This window comes from Spermophilus citellus, assembly GCF_964194105.1.
Source record: "Spermophilus citellus genome assembly, chromosome: 2".
Classification (NCBI taxonomy): Eukaryota; Metazoa; Chordata; class Mammalia; order Rodentia; family Sciuridae; genus Spermophilus; species Spermophilus citellus.
In genome coordinates, this window is record NC_138183.1 from 195207643 (window position 1) to 195223075 (window position 15433).

At 44.4% G+C, this 15433-nt stretch overlaps 1 protein-coding gene across 4 annotated transcripts in view; it reads left to right on the top strand.

Annotated features, from left to right (window-relative positions):
* Positions 1–1938: 1938 nt before the first annotated feature.
* Positions 1939–15433, top strand: part of CLPB (ClpB family mitochondrial disaggregase) — a 141597-nt gene continuing 128102 nt past the window's right edge. For 3 of the 4 annotated variants that reach the window (XR_014020667.1, XM_081282334.1, XM_081282333.1), the window contains exons 1-2: positions 1939–2415; positions 5467–5518. Coding sequence is in view for 3 of the 4 variants with exons in the window: in XM_081282334.1 (XP_081138460.1) it covers positions 2010–2415; positions 5467–5518 (458 nt within the window). In the remaining variant the exon portion in view is untranslated. The remainder of the gene's footprint in view (positions 2416–5466; positions 5519–15433) is intronic. The other variant, XM_081282332.1, reaches the window with a different exon arrangement.

Here is a 15433-nt window from a genome sequence, read left to right on the forward strand (position 1 = left end):
TTATTTGTTTATTTATTTTCATGTGGTGTTGAGGATTGAACCCAGTGCCTCACACCTGCTAGGCAAGTGCTCTACGACTGACCTATAACCCCAGCCCCTTGAATTGGTTATTGACCATCCAGAAGTCACTGAGTCCCAGCCGATTCTAACGCGTGTTTCCATACTTGCTGAATGCATCCTACACAGATATTGATAGTTAACCTCTGTATTCTTACCAAAGACTGAGTACCCCTCATGAACATTTTCTGTGAAACTCAAATGAGGGAGTCCATAGGTAAGTGCTTAAAAACTATGCCACACTAAGTAAGCTGAAGAGCGCTGGGTTGTGTCTGCAGCAAGACAGTTTGAACTCTGCGCACTCTGAGGTGCACTTCAGAAGGCAGAAGTAGTCCAAAACAGGGATGGTGACACTGCTATTGTGAATGTGAATGGGTGGCTAACAAGAAGGATATCATGGAATCTATTAAAATATGAAGAGTCTTTAAAAGCATTCATTCATTCATTAAACAGCTATTTTCCACCTGTCTTACTAACCCACCTGGAAGTAAGCAGTACCACCTGAGGAGGTTTAGAATAAAGAGTATGATGCCAGACCAGAGCAAAGAATACAATAAAAGCAGCCATTTCTTCAAGACCGCCTGTGAGCAAGGTACTGTGTTAGGAGTTTTCTACATAGTATCTTATTTAATACAAACAATCATCTGGACTATCAGAAAGTTAAAGGAAATTGTCTAAGGTCAAATAGCTAGTAAATGCAAGAGTCAAAACTAAAATCCAGGTCTGCCTGAAAGCCAACGCTCATGCTCATTTCCCCTAAAGTGAAAGCAATCCATTCTCTGAAGAAATATTTATTGAGTGCCTCTTTTGTTCCAGACATTATTCTGGATGCTAGTGATATAAAAGTGAAGGGGAAAAAAGTCCCTGTAGCATGGTGTTCATGTTGTCCTGGGAAAATAAATAAATGAAAAACAAATATTTAGTATGTCAGGTGGTGATTAAATAGGATAGGAAAGATGGGGCCAGACTGGGTTGCTGTCTTTACTGGAATAATCAGTGACATCTCTGACAATGTGAAGTAAGTGCAGATCTAAAAAACACGTAGAAGAAACAGAACTGGCATAAAGACAACTTTCCTTCTTTGCCTACTGTGGGTTCAGTTTGGAAAAAAGGAAGAGATAAGATACAGGTGTTTGTGGAAGCATGGACCTGGAGTCAGAAGACTTTTTATTTTATTTTATTTTATTTTATTATTTAAATGCTAACACCATAACGTAAGTGAGTTTTAGTCTAGGTGATTTATTGGCAAATCATTTCACTTTTGAGCCTAAATTCTCTTAGTTGTAGCCGGGAACGACAGTCCTTGCCCAGCTTCCCACACTCAGCCACTACGAGGATCAGATGAGACAGCCCATGTGAAAACTCTAAAAATGATACAAGTTGGAAATCAGGGTCAGAGGTCAACTCTTCACGCGAAAGGCAGTGTGAGTGGGTAAGTGAATTAAAGGTGTCCTTATTTTAGGATGCCCGTTTCCCCAGGCATCTTTTTGAAAAGTCGCCCAAATGAGAAATGAAATAAAAGAACTAATAATAAGTTTCATAACAGGTATCTGCTGAAGACCCCTATTTAATTTAATACTGGTCAAAAACTGCATCATGTGTTTCAACTAAACTAAGAAAGAAGTTCTGAGATTGGAATCTTGTAACTCTAATTGCCACGCCCCATCGTAGCCTTTTTCTTTTCGCCGCGCCCCTCCCTCTGAACTTCATTTCCCCACATGCCCCGGGCTCCTCTCAATCAGCCGACTTTGTGACGCAATCCCGCTGCCTTCTGGGAAATGTAGTTTATTCGATCTCCGCCTGCGGAAAGATCTTAGGGCTTGCAGACTACCACTCCCGTGAGGTTGTGCGCAGCCCCACCCCATTCGCGGCGTCTTCGAACGTGCCGCGGCAGCCATGTTGGTCGTGGCCAGCACAGGGGCCGGCACCAGGGGGTTATTGAAGCAGCTGTCATGATGCTGGGGTTCCTGGTGTTGAGGAGAACGGCGCCGGCGCCGCAGCTCCTCCTCCGGCTGCTCAGGTCCGCAACGCTTCAGAGCCACGGAGGTGTCTCCGGCCGGAGCGTAACCACCAGGGGACGCGGGGAGCCGCAGTGGCTGAGAGCGGCCGCCGGGGGGCGCCCCGGAACATCTTCGGCATTACCACTTGGTCGAGGGGCAGCCACCTGGGGGCGCCGGGGAGGATGCACCGAGAACCAGCTCCTGTCTGCTGCCCCCTGTGGACGCCTACCTATCCCCGAAGAAACCCTCCCGGGACAGGATAGCTGGAAGGGTGTCTCTAACAGGGCCGGGCTGGGCATGTGGGCCCTCGCCACAGCACTGGTGGTTCACTGCTACAGCAAGAGTTCGTCCAACAAAGGTGATTATGGGGCCAGGTTCAAGGAAGGGAGATGCGGGAGGAGTGTCCTGATCCGCATCTTTGGAGGGTGGAGGTACTTACCGATTTAGACCTGCATATCTTCAGTCTTGGAAGGACCCAGACCAGACATCATCTGATTTCAGGGGCAGGGTGTTGCATTGGAGAGCTCACCAACTCGGAATTCTATAATCTCCCCTCATAGGTCAGCCTCCTCTCTTTGGGCATCACTTTGTCTATCTGTACAATGGGGGCATTGGACTAAACATCTGATTACAGCATGGTCCTTTTGTGTGCTGATATTCTGTTTTTCAAAACGTCTCCAGAAAGCCACAAGCAGTTTTAAGGGCAAGAACTAACTGCTGTAAAGAAATTGTCTGCCTACAATGGCCCGAGAAAGGAAGAGACTTGATTCCAGTGCCAGTTTGATCCCTTGCTCCTTTCTGGCCTCACTGACTACACCTATAGTGAAGGATGATTTTTCAGTACTTAGAGTAGTGTTATTTTGACTCCTCCTGGAGTGCGGTGGCATTAGTCTTTTAGGGTTTTGCTGTACCTGTTCTCAGAATTGAGTCGATCTTGACGTGTGGGGCAGTTGGCAGAAGAAGGAAGTTGGATCCCTGGAGACCAAGAGCAATGGGGTTGTCAATGTGGTTGACCCAGATTGGCCTCTCAGCTGGGTTCATGGAGCTAAGCAGGGGCCAGGAGAGTGGGTGGGGAGCCAGACTTCTCGCCTGCCTGAGCTCAACCACTCTAGTTCTCAGTTGTCCTTAAGAAAGGTACTGAGGCACGTTGTCCATAGATTCATTCCAAACTCTGAGACCTTGGAGCAAAATTGGGGACTGCCTGGACTTACATTTGTTTATTCAGTAGGATGTGACAACTCTAAAGGAAGTGTTTTGAATAGAAGGGAGGACACTAGGGATCTTGTTTGGGGTCTAATTCTTCCCCTCATGAATATGAACTCTTGCTCCTTCTCATTGGACCTCTCTACAAAATAAGGGCATTAAAATAGACTCTAAGGGCTCTTCTAGCTTAGGCAGCTACAATTCTGTAATTTGTCACAATTTTGGGTGATACCTTCTTGTGCCTAGTTTTGAGCGAGGTATATGGTAAGTTCTAATTTAACATGAAAGTCAGTTAAGGGGATGGTGCAGGTAGTTCAGTGTACAGAGCTATTGAGTGGTGTTATGTGTTGTTGGAGGAGCAGAGGGCTAGCAGGGCCAGGAAAGCTTGCAGGATGAGGCGGGGGATGAAAGAAAAAGAGTGTGACATGGTAAGCCCCTTGAGAACAGGGAATGCATTTTACCTTCTTTTTCAGGTTGATACTACCAAGTTTTTCTAACACCTATGTGTTATTTGCCCACCAGTGTCTGGAACTTAATGGCTACTTAGTAAATGTGTCTTGAGTTGGGTTGTATTCCATGCAAAGGCTTTCGCCAGTAGTTGGTTGCCAGTAGCTAGCAGTGGCCAGTGGGTGGAGGATGAGGTTTTTGGAATGAGGTGAGAGCAGATGGAGGGATGTGGATTGGTTTGGGATTCTTCTGTATGCTATGGAGAGCCATGGAAGTTTCCTAAGCAGGGAATGTCCAGAGGCCAGTGTGTTTAGATGAACTGGAGGAAAGTAACTAGAGACTTGCCTAAGAAGTTCTTGTGAATTTCCCCAAGAAAACTCAATAATAATCCAAACCATGAACAATTTCAACCCTTCTGACTTGCCAGCTACCCCGTCCCCTGACTCAGGGTTTTGAGCTAAATCCCTCAGCGCTGTGTAGTAGAACTGGACCCTTCAAAAGCCAGGAGGCCCTGGTTTTAATTGGCACATTTCTTACTCACTCGGACTTTGGAGAAGCTATTTTTATCTGCAGGGTGAGGGGAGAATGGGTAGAGCCATCTTTGAGAAAGGGGTATTTTCCTTCTAGCTGGAGACTGTCTGAGCATAATTTGGTGTGTGTTTGAAGAACAGTCATATAAGGTAAGCAGGAAAGACCTGGCCCTGAGAATGTAGGCCAGCAGGTAGGTGAAGGCACCAGTGTCTGAAATGGTTTTCATATGTATGATAAGGTGGGTATCTTATCTCTTATGCAGATAAGGAAACTGAGGCTCAGGAGTTGGCTAAAACAATAATTGTAACTGGAACTAGAGCCCGGGTCTTGTTTCTCCCACATCTCACTAGCTGACTGTGGCTGGACAGAGAGCTCCTGAAGTAGGGCTGGGTAGGAGTCAGTCCACTATCTGAGAACTAGGCTGGGCATAGAGGGCTCCATGGGGCATTTAGTATTGGACTGTTTGAAAGAGTTGTGCCTTTACTGTTGACTTTTGAAATTTTCCAAGTCTGGCAGTTCTTCCTTGTGGCCACAAGGTGATGCCAACAGCCTGCCAACTTCACATTGCTGTTCTGCTAGGCCTGGTGAGTCTAAGGTTCTGACTCCTCTGCTTTGGGCTTTCCTTCTCTGAACTTGGCCCCAAAGAGTTTGCAGACTTTTTAACCATCATTTTGTCTCAGCATCTTTGTGGCATGGTAAAGATTGTCTCTGCTTTGTAGTCTGGGAACCTGTGGTTTTGAGAGAAAGGGGCACATGGTAAGTAGATGGTGAATAGGTTGGGGCAAGGTCTCAATGATTCCTAGTTGAGGCTTTCTCCATTTGTAGAGTTGCCTACACCCTTGCCTGTCGCTATCCATTCTCTTCCCTCCTTTTGGTTTGTGACCTGTGACATCAAGATTCAGAACTAAGAAATAGGGAAAGAGTGAGACAAGGTCAGGGAATGGTTAATAATAACAACCATAGTAATAGAAAATACACTTTCACAGAGTTTTAGAGCTATGAAGAGCAGGGATATTTTTATTCTAAGTATTTACCCAGGTGAGGTGTGGAGCTAGCAGTTTACCTACATCCCCTGTTGTGGTGGGAGCAGTGGAGAGTTCGGGCTCCCTTAGAGAAAGGTATGGAAGTCAGATTGCTAGCAGTGGAGCCCAGGTGGGGAGGGATGATGAAGCAACCCTGAGGAGAAGGTCCTGGCCAGCCATCTGATCAGCGCCCCCTCTCTCTTCAGATGCAGCCCTGATGGAAGCTGCCCGTGCCAACAATGTTCAGGAGGTCAGCAGGTGAGTGTTGGCCCCCAGGCCTTGCTCTCCCCCAAAGAGGGGCTGAGAAGGTGAGCCCCTTCCTCATGTGATGACTTTGCCTTGGAAGAAGTCCTCACTCTTAAGCTGTGAACTGTCCCCTGTGATTTCCCTGTAGCATCAGAGTCACCTGAACTCCCTTGGCCCAGGGTCAGCCTTTACATATTTTAGGTAGGGAGGAAACTCCCAGATATCCCAAGTCTTCTGCGGGGATTATTTAGACTCCCCTCCACATCCTGTGGGTCCTCCTCTGGATCATCTGGTTTGTCTTGTTCCTCTGTGGAAGGGGCACATGTTACTGCTTGTTGCCTGGGTGGGGTGCAGGTGGGCACCCATGGAGAGAGGCTTGTGGATTTAGAAGGAAGCTGGAAGAGACCTTTGTGCCAGAGGCCCTGGGGCTAGAAAGGCCTGTCTTCACTCACGGCTGGGGTGCCCATGTTGGGTCCTGCCAGGGGAAGACTGCTGTTCTCCAACCTCACTGATTCAGCTAGTCCTTTGGGGCCATGAAGTTTTATATTTGAGGTTTGTCTTGTTTTTAAGCACAGGGACAGGACTCAACTCAAAGCTCATTCTGGTGCCAGGGACAAGGCAGAATCTGTCCTGGATAATGCTGAGACTGGGGACAGCATAGAGTGTGTCAGCTAGGGGCCACTGGTTGAAGAAACTACTGACCCCTTCTGTCCCTCATCTTGACCTCTTTTGGCCCTTTGAGTAGATTTGGGTGGCCATAGGACACTCCCTTTTCTCTACCATCACATCCAAATCTTAGGAAGTTAGATGTTTGGGGCAACTATCCCTGTACCCCAGTACCACTGACACTTGGTGCTCTTCCCACTCCAGCAGCTCCAATATATAAGAGAGTACTGAAAGGCAGCCACGGCCCCACCAAGACTTACTGCTTTGATTCCCTTTCATTTTATCTGCAGCATTATTATTGATTCTCAGGGGTGCTTTTGAGTATTAATGTTCAAAGCTTAGTTTTTAATAAACCACTTTTGAAAGTATGGGCTGGGAGTTGTTTTGTAGCCAAATAAATATGATGGAGCAATAGTTTAATAAACATGCGATGATGCATCTTAAAAAACCAAGCACAGATGTCATCTTGTTATTATAAGAGCCATCCATAACTGCAGGCTGTGTGTGCCATCTCCATTCCCCCAGAAACAAATGAGCCCTGCTTCATTCTGCCGCATTAGAAGGGAAACAAGGAGGTGGAAACTGGCCCTTGCTGACCCTGGAATCACCTGTTGGTAGCTGCAAGGTGCCTGCTTCCCCTGGCTAGCCCAGAGAACTCTTCTGGACATTCATTCCTGCTGGTGTGGACAGTGTCTCTTGGGCCCTTTCATGGAGGTCCCCAGTCTCTAGCTTGCTTTCCTCCCTCTTGTTCCCCAACTCCCTTGGTCACACTGACTCTGTCAGAATCTCCCTTCACTGCACGTGAGGAAGTCAGATGAGTGAGACACCGACCCTCCCTGCAGCCCCTATCTCACACAGCACCACAGAGCAGGGACAGACTGAGCAAAGGCAGAGGCAGGCGAGTCTGGCTGCCTGCTGGGCCAGGGGACTCTGTGGAGCTGGTGCAGGGTGTGGGGAAAGAGGGAAGGTGACTTGAGAGAGGCTGGAATGTGCACAGCATACCCTGTCCAGGTTGAGGGTTTTCAGACCCTCAGTGGGGAGACATGGGAGTTTTTGAGCAGGGGACTGATCCTGCTTGGTTAGGACTGTTTCCGAGAGCTAAAGGATGAACTGAATGGGGAAAAGCTGAAGACAGCTCTGTGGAGAGACAGTTTTAATAAGACAGATTCAAGGTGATAAAGGCCTGAGAGCACATTGTTCCTGCCTCACCAAAGCAGTTCTTGCTTCTGAAAGAATGAGTTGACCTCTGCTGGGCACTATAGGTGGTGTGGGGTGAGGGTGGTAATCTGGCTGTGGTCTCAAACAGACAAGTAACCCACCAATTACAGTTCTTCCTGCTAACAGGGCAGGTGTTGGAAGAGGTAATTATAGGGATGGCCTGACCATCCTCACTAGAAGGAAACCTTAAGTTTTACGCAGCCTATCTGTGCCCTAGACTCTGCACAGTTGCTTCCATGCAGCTACTTATTTGTTCCTCTGTGCCCTGACCCTTAGCTCTGCCCATTAGGTTGGCCTATAGCAGAATAGAATTTTTTTTTTAATTTACACATGATTGAGACACCATTTATATGATTGGTATGGTCATTGATTCAGTATTTGGAATAAAAGAAGGATTTACTCTTTCCATGCTGTCTTGGGATTCTTGCTGTGTATGTCTCTACTCTGACCTCCATCATCTCCTTTCTCCAGTCCAGAGCCTCAGGAGAGCTCTGGATAGGCACTGTTCAGGAGGAAGTGCTTCATATCCTCCTCTTTAGAACACTCAAGAGTCTATAGTCCCTGGGCCCTGGATGTGGGACCTCCACACACCATCTCTGTGCTCAGTGCTCATCTGCCTGAGTTCTGGCAACCTTCAAGGCTCAGTTCAGGTGCTGCCTCCCTGTGAAACCTTCCTGGATTCCTCTCAGCTGGGTGTTATATTTTCCTTCCCCTACTCTACCATTCCCTCTGCTCTGGAAGACTATGGGGGTTGGATAAAAAGGGCCATGCCGGTGTGTAGCAGGAGGGCAATCTAGAAAAGAAGTTGGAGGTCAGGGTGGAGGGGCAGGGCTGAACATCAGGATTGAGGGGTAGATAGTCCACACAGGAAAACCAATGAAGTCCACATGCTGACCTAATCAGGAACTGATCCCAGATCCTCACAGAATGTGTGACCATCAAGCCAATCTTCTGACACCGGCACTGATATGTGGGCACCATTGACTTGCTTTATGTGAATCTGGCTAATGATGTGTGGGGTTGGCAGAACCTACCACTCACCACACTTTGTTAAGAGTTTCATGGGCTACGTTTTACTTTAAACCACAGGATTGTGTTTCTCACCATGGCAGGAACAAAGTCTGGTGCCCTAAAAGTCTCTTTTACCATATGTGCTAGCACAGGAGAACTCAGTTGCTTTACTCATTTCAGTGTAACTGAAGCGAGAGGTCCTTACTCCCACTGGTTGCCTCCCCATTGGTTGCATGAAAGGGAGGCTGGGTCTCTTTGCCCTTTCTCTTTCCCTCCCTCCCTCCTCCCTGAGGCACTTAAACTTTGTAAGTTCATCCGGTCCTGGCACTTCAGAAGTGGAAGCCTGGCCCCTATCCTACCTGTTGACAGTGAGCAGGTGGCCCTGCTCCTGGGCTCAGCCCAAACCTGAACCTGGTTTCTGAAGGAAGAGCCACTCACCCGAAACAGAGGGCACATCTGTCTGGGCTCAGGCTGAGCCATTTGAGGACTCCTCTTCTCCAGTGGATATCACATTTCCTTCTGATCAAACCAGTGAAAAACAACATTCCTGCCTATTTTCTTCTACTAGCAGTGGAGAAGCTGGGCTTCTGCTAAGTAGCTAACTCAGTTGTTTATCAGCCCAGCCTCTGATGAAAGAGACTTGGTGGTATCAGTCTTGGACCTCTACCCTCTGCCCTTTCTCTTCATTTGTTCATCTGATAAACATTTGCTGAGCATTTACCATATGTTGGGTCCTCTCCTTGGCACAGGGGATACCCAAGCAGGCATGATTCCTGACCTCAGTGACAGATCCTTTGGCAAAAGTGTGATCTGTGCTAGAGACAGGAAAGTGCAGGGACTGCTGCAGTGCAGAGATGTCCCTAATCATCCTGGGGGGTTAAGAAAAGCTTCCTTGAGCAAATGGCACATGATCTTAAAATATCAACAGTGTTCAGCAAATAGAGGGGGAAAGCATTCCGAACAAAAGGGACAGCACCAGTGGTAGCACCAGGGCAAGGAACAGCCAAGGGGTGTGTGGGAAGGGGAAATTGTGCATTGTTTGCCACAAGATCACAGTCTGAGGCTGAAGGGACTGGAGATAGGTAGGGATCTGGTCATGAAGGGCATCAATTGACTGGACCTCAGTTGCCCACATGTCTAGCGTGTTCTCTGTGCCTACCCCTGTGGTGAATTGGGCGGGGTAGGGGGCGGGGCAACAGCAGTGAAGAAGGAGAACCAGTTCTGCCTTTGAGAAGCTTAAATCTCTCTTGGTAAGAAAAAAGGACATGAGTAAAAAATTGTGAACCAGCAAAGCAAAGCACAAAATGCCTGACTTGTATGAGTCTAAGTCATGTGGAGATGATAATAGCTAGAACCTGTGAATTGTAGAGTTATTATTACTAGTAATTATTAATTTATGCAACCAATGTCAATGAGTGCTTGTTAGGAACTAGGTGTTGGCTGAGTGCTGAAGACACAGTAGTGAGCACGACCAGTACAATCCTTGTCCTGTTGGTACTTACAGTCCAGTTGGGAGCCAGAGGACTCTAAGTATGTACTTCAAAAGTGAAATAAAGTTTATTTTTTCAATAAATGGTACAGGGACAACTGAGTAGGCATATGCAAAAGACTCTTCTCAGGTGGAGATCACATTTCCTTCTGACCAAACCAGTGAAAAACAATACTTAGATAAGCTTAAATCTCCCTTGGTAAGAAAAGAGGAACCTAATACCATATGTAGAAATGAACTCAAAACAATCATGCAACCAGAGACATGAAAAATTGTGTTCCAAATGTGTACTATGAATTGAAATGCATTCTGCTGTCATGTATAAAAAATTAGAATAAATAAATTTAAAATTTTAAAAAAGGTTCATAGAGCTAAATGTAAATGCTAATGCAGTAAAACTCTTAAAAGAAAACATAGAATTAAATCTTTGTCACTTTGGGTTAGGCAAACCTGCCTTAGATATGGTATCAAAAGTACAAGCAACCAAAGTGGGGAAAAAAATTGGACTGCATCAAAATTTGAAACTTATGTGCTTCAAAGGCTAATATCAAAAATGTAAAAAGAAGGCTGGGGCTATAGCTCAGTGGCAGAGCACTAGCTTTGTACCTGTGAGGCACTGGGTTCAATCCTCAGCACCACATGAAAATAAGCAAATAAATAAAGGCATGTTATGCATTTACAACTACAAATTTTTTTAATGTGAAAAGAACAAAAAATAATAATAATAAAAGAATGTGAAAAGATCCTAGTTGGGCATGATGACACATGCCTGAAATCCCAGCTACTCAGGAGGCTGAGGCAGGAAGATTGCAAGTTTAAGACTCTGAGAGAGAGACTCTGTCCCAAAATATAAAGGGCTGGGGATGTTGGTCAGTGGCAGAGTGCCTGTGGGTTCAGTGCCAGTATTGCAAACAAAACAAAACAGAAAATAATCTACCTAAACATGGACAAAGGATCTGAATAGACGTTTCTTCAAGGTATATATACAAGTAAACAACAAGCATATGAAAAGATGCTCAACATCATTAGTCAGGGACATGCAAATAAAAACCACAGTGAGATACCACTTTGTACTCATTAGAATGGTTATAATAAAAAAGATTGTCAAAAGCAAATGCTGTCAAGGATATAGAGAAATTGGAATATTCATACATGCTATAGAGGGGGTGTAAAGATGGAATAGCCACTTTGGAAAACAGCTTGGCAGTTCCTCAAAATGTTAAACATAGAGTTACTTTATGACCCAGCAAGTCTGCTCTAGGGTATATATATCCCAAAGAAATGAAAACATGGACATTAATGTATTTGTACGTAAATGTTTACAGCAGCATTTTTCATAACATCCCCAAAATGGAAACAACCTCAAAGTCAGTCTGTTAACTGATGAGTAGATAAATAAAAATATGATAAAACCATATATCATAATGTTATTTGTCAATTTCAAGAAAGAAAGTACTGATATACTGCAAAATGGATGAACCTTGAAAGCATTATGCTAAGTGAAGGAAGCCAGTCACAAAAGTCTACTGTCTTGAAGTCTTGGATTACAGTAACAAAATGTCATAGATTGGGTGGCTTATAAACAATAGAAATGTATTTCTCACAGTTCTGGAGGTTGGAAAGCTCTGGTAGATATTTTTTCTAGTGCCCACTTCCTGTTTGACAGATGGCCGTTATACTGTGTTGTCACATGGCAGAAGGCATAAGGGAACTTTCTGAGATCTCTCTCTTATTTTTTAGGGGGATGGGATTGTGGCTCAGTGGTAGATTACTTGCCTAGCATGCTTGAGGCACTGAGTTCAATCCTCAGCACCACATAAATGTAAAATAAAGATGTTGTGTCCACTTAAAAATATTTATAAAATATTTTTAAAATATTTGCTTTTTAGTTGTAGTTGGACACAATACCTTTATTTTATTTCTTTATTTTTATGTGGTGCTGAGGATTGAACCCAGGGCCTCACACATGTGAGGTGAGCGCTCTACTGCTGAGCCACAACCCCAGCCCCCACCCCATCTCTTTTATATGGTTACTAATCCCGTCTACTAGGGTTCCATTCTCATGATTTACTTAATCTCTTCAGGCCTCACCTTCAAATATTATCACATTGGAGAGTAAGTTGTTGCCTGAATTGGGGGGAGGGGGTCATAAACATTCTGGCTATAGCAGCCATGTATTTTATGATCTTGTTTATATAAAATGTTCAGAAAAATTCATGGAAATAAAGTAATCACTGAGCCGGGTAGGAGATCAGAAAAAGGGACTGAGGAATTACTGCCAGTGGGTTCAGAGTTCTTTTTGGTGTGGTGAAAATGTTCTAGAGTGCAATTGTAGTTGTGATTGAACAATTCTAAATATACTAAAAACAATCCAATTGCACATTTCTAAATGGGTGGAATTTATGGTATGTAAATTATATCCCTTTTTTTTTCTTCTTAGTTAAACTTTTTTTAAAAAGTGAAGTACAAGACACTATGGGGTCTAACCTTGAATACAGGAGGCTTCTTGGAGGCATAGTATGTATCAGTAAGGGAAAGCTTTTGAGTAAATGAGATTGAGGTTAACTCTGAAGAATAAAGAAAAAGAAAGGTGGAAGGAAGTTTAGTTAGAAGGAAGAACAGGTTCAAGGCCCTGAATTAAGAAAAGATGTGGAGAAATTAAATCAAGAGAAGGCCAATATGTTGGACTCCAGAGAACAAGGGGGAGAAGTGTATGAAATTAGTTGTAAAATTAAGCAAGGATCATACCACACGGGGTCTCTAGACCATGTTAACAGTTTTTATTTTTGTTCTAAGTGGGCTATCTCTGAGGAATTTTAAGCCATATGTGCATGTGTGAGAGAGACTAACAGATAGGTACACATGATGTAAATTGTAATTTCTAAAGATCATCTGGTTGCTTGGTGAAGACCAGATTGATGGAAAGGCATGATGAAGATGATAAGACTGGTTGAAAAGAAACTGGAATGGTCCAGACAGGTGATGTGACTTGGACTACGATGTTAGTAGCAAAAATGGAGGAAGTTATCTGAACAGAACTTGGTGATGCTTAGCTTAGAGTCTGTGCCTAGTACAGTAAGTATTGTATGGATGAATAGGATTGATATGATTGACTGGAGAGGAGAAAGTGTTAATGAATTTCAGTCTTCAGGCTTGATCATCTGTGTAGATGCCATTGCCATTCACTGAGATGAGGATCCTGGAGGAAGACTGGGTTGGGAATAAGGGAAGGATAATGAGTTCAATTTTAAACAGGTGGAATTTAACATGTTGGTGAGATAGTCAAATGGAAATGTCACCTAGGCAATTGAATTATGGGTCTTTTGACTCTTCCCATGATACTTACCATGCTGCCTTTCAAAATCTTAATTATCATTTAAGAGATTCTTTTGATGTCCTATTTTGGTTTCTGGCTTGATGGTTTTCGAAAATAAAGGACTTCATAACAGCATAAACTGGTTTACTAGCTGGCTTTGGGGAAAAAATTCTGATTGGGTTTACACTTAGGAAAAAAAGAAAGAGGCTATGTTGAAAGATAAACACATTTATTCCAGCTCTGCATCCATGGCTTGGGTTGGTTCTTGTCCCCAAATGCTCCAGCTTGAGGCACTTGCTGTCCATGTACAGGATTGAGGTGTCCAGAATGTGTTTAGCTACAGCATAGGTAAACGTTCTACACATTGATCCGAGGATTTTATCTAATTAACAAAAGCCCTGGCTGGTAAATGCATTTGGCTGTCTCTGGGCCTCTGAGAGGCTGTCTGTTTATCGATTGTTGTATCGTTTTGGCTGGATGGGAAGATATTAATGACGGCATCAGAGCAACCAAAACATCCTGCTCTCTTAATCAGTAAATATGTAAATGTCCTTGAGCCTTGCAGTAGATTGAAACCTTTGTCTTAGGCTAGACCAGAGGTCAAGGCCTCAAGGATATCATTTCCTATAATTCGATGTCTATAGTTACAGCGTTTTAAGATTATTACACAGTTCTTTTAAAGGAAGGGTGTAACTCACAGGGTTTTTTTTGTGTGTGTGTGTTGGGGGCCGAGTGCTGAGGATCAAACTCATGGCGTTGTGCATGCTAGGCAAGTGCTCTGTTATTGAGCTATACCCCCAGCCCTCATGCACGTTATTTGAATGTCAGCTGCCCTAAAGCCCAGCAGCCCAAAGTTGAGTATTTGGTAGAGCTTAGGAACAGAGAACAGCCAGAGCAAGTTGAGATGGGCTTGGCAGTAGCAGAATGTCACTCAAGGGGGAGCCTAACCCTGGGCTTGAACCTCCAGTGTTGGCCCTACAACTTCTGGACTGTGTGACCTCAGGCTAAATTTTTAACTTCCTCAGAGGCCTCCACTATAAACTATCTTTAATGATACCTGTCTGACCGTCCTCCCAGCTCTCTTGAGAGTCCCAGACAGGTAAACAACTTTGAATTCAAAATTACTCATACCTCCAGGTGTCGTGTGTATGCCTGTAATCTCACTCAAGAGGCTGAGGCAGGAAGAGCCCAAGTTCAAAGCCAGCCTTAGCAACCCAGTATGACAACAAAAAAAAAAAAAAGGAAAGAAAGAAAAAAAAATCATTCATGCTTTGGGTCATCACTGTCACATTCAAATTCCTGTGTGTTCCTATAACTCCTTATACTTCCTCTGTGAACACTTAATACCTTCTGTTGAGATAGGTGGTTTGTTTTCTTGTTTCTCTCAGTACTGTTGCTGTGTTGTTCAGCACTGTGTGTGTAAATAATTAGGAATGACATGTTGAATATTGTTGAAAATGTTTTGTAAATGGAAGAGCATATACTTTAGTAGTTATCACAATTGTAATAAACTGTAAACAGCCAGGGAGAGTTGCACACCCTGTAATCCCAGCTACTCAGGAGGCTGAGGCAAGAGGATACAAGTTTGAGGCCAGCCTGGGCAACTTGGTGAGACCCTGTCTACAGTAAAAATTAAAAGGGCTGGAATGTAGCTCAGTGGTAAGAGTACTCCTGGCTTCAATTACCAGTGCCTCTAATTAAGTAAACAAACTTGTAAACAAACAGAGAACTAACCTCCCTTGGAAATAAGCAAAATGTAACAATGAAGTCGTTTAATCACTAATTAATTAAACAAATAACACCTACTATGTATGGTACTCTGCTAGGTGGATCAGTCAGGGGTCAGCCAAAAATATGTACAGGCTTTGCTTCATAGAGCTTAAAGCCTAGTCAGACATTGATCCTACAAAAGTGAAGTTGCTACTTTGACAAACCAAGATTTCCCTCCCCAGAGGGATTTTGCACTCTGAAGTGAAGGATAAGGAAGAATTTCCTAGGTGAAGAAGATGGGAAGAGCTTTCCTGACAGAAGAAATCTTCGTTTACTAAAACCCTGTGGGAGGAGGAAGCATGGCAATTGCAAAGGACTAAAAAAAGGCCTATGGGACTGCAGCTAGAGGAAGGTGCCTGGAACCAGGCGGGATAGGACATGACACCACACGGAGGAGCTTCCTCTTTATTCTGTCAGCAGTGGAGCTGAGTTAGAGCTGGGGGAGTGAGATGGTTGG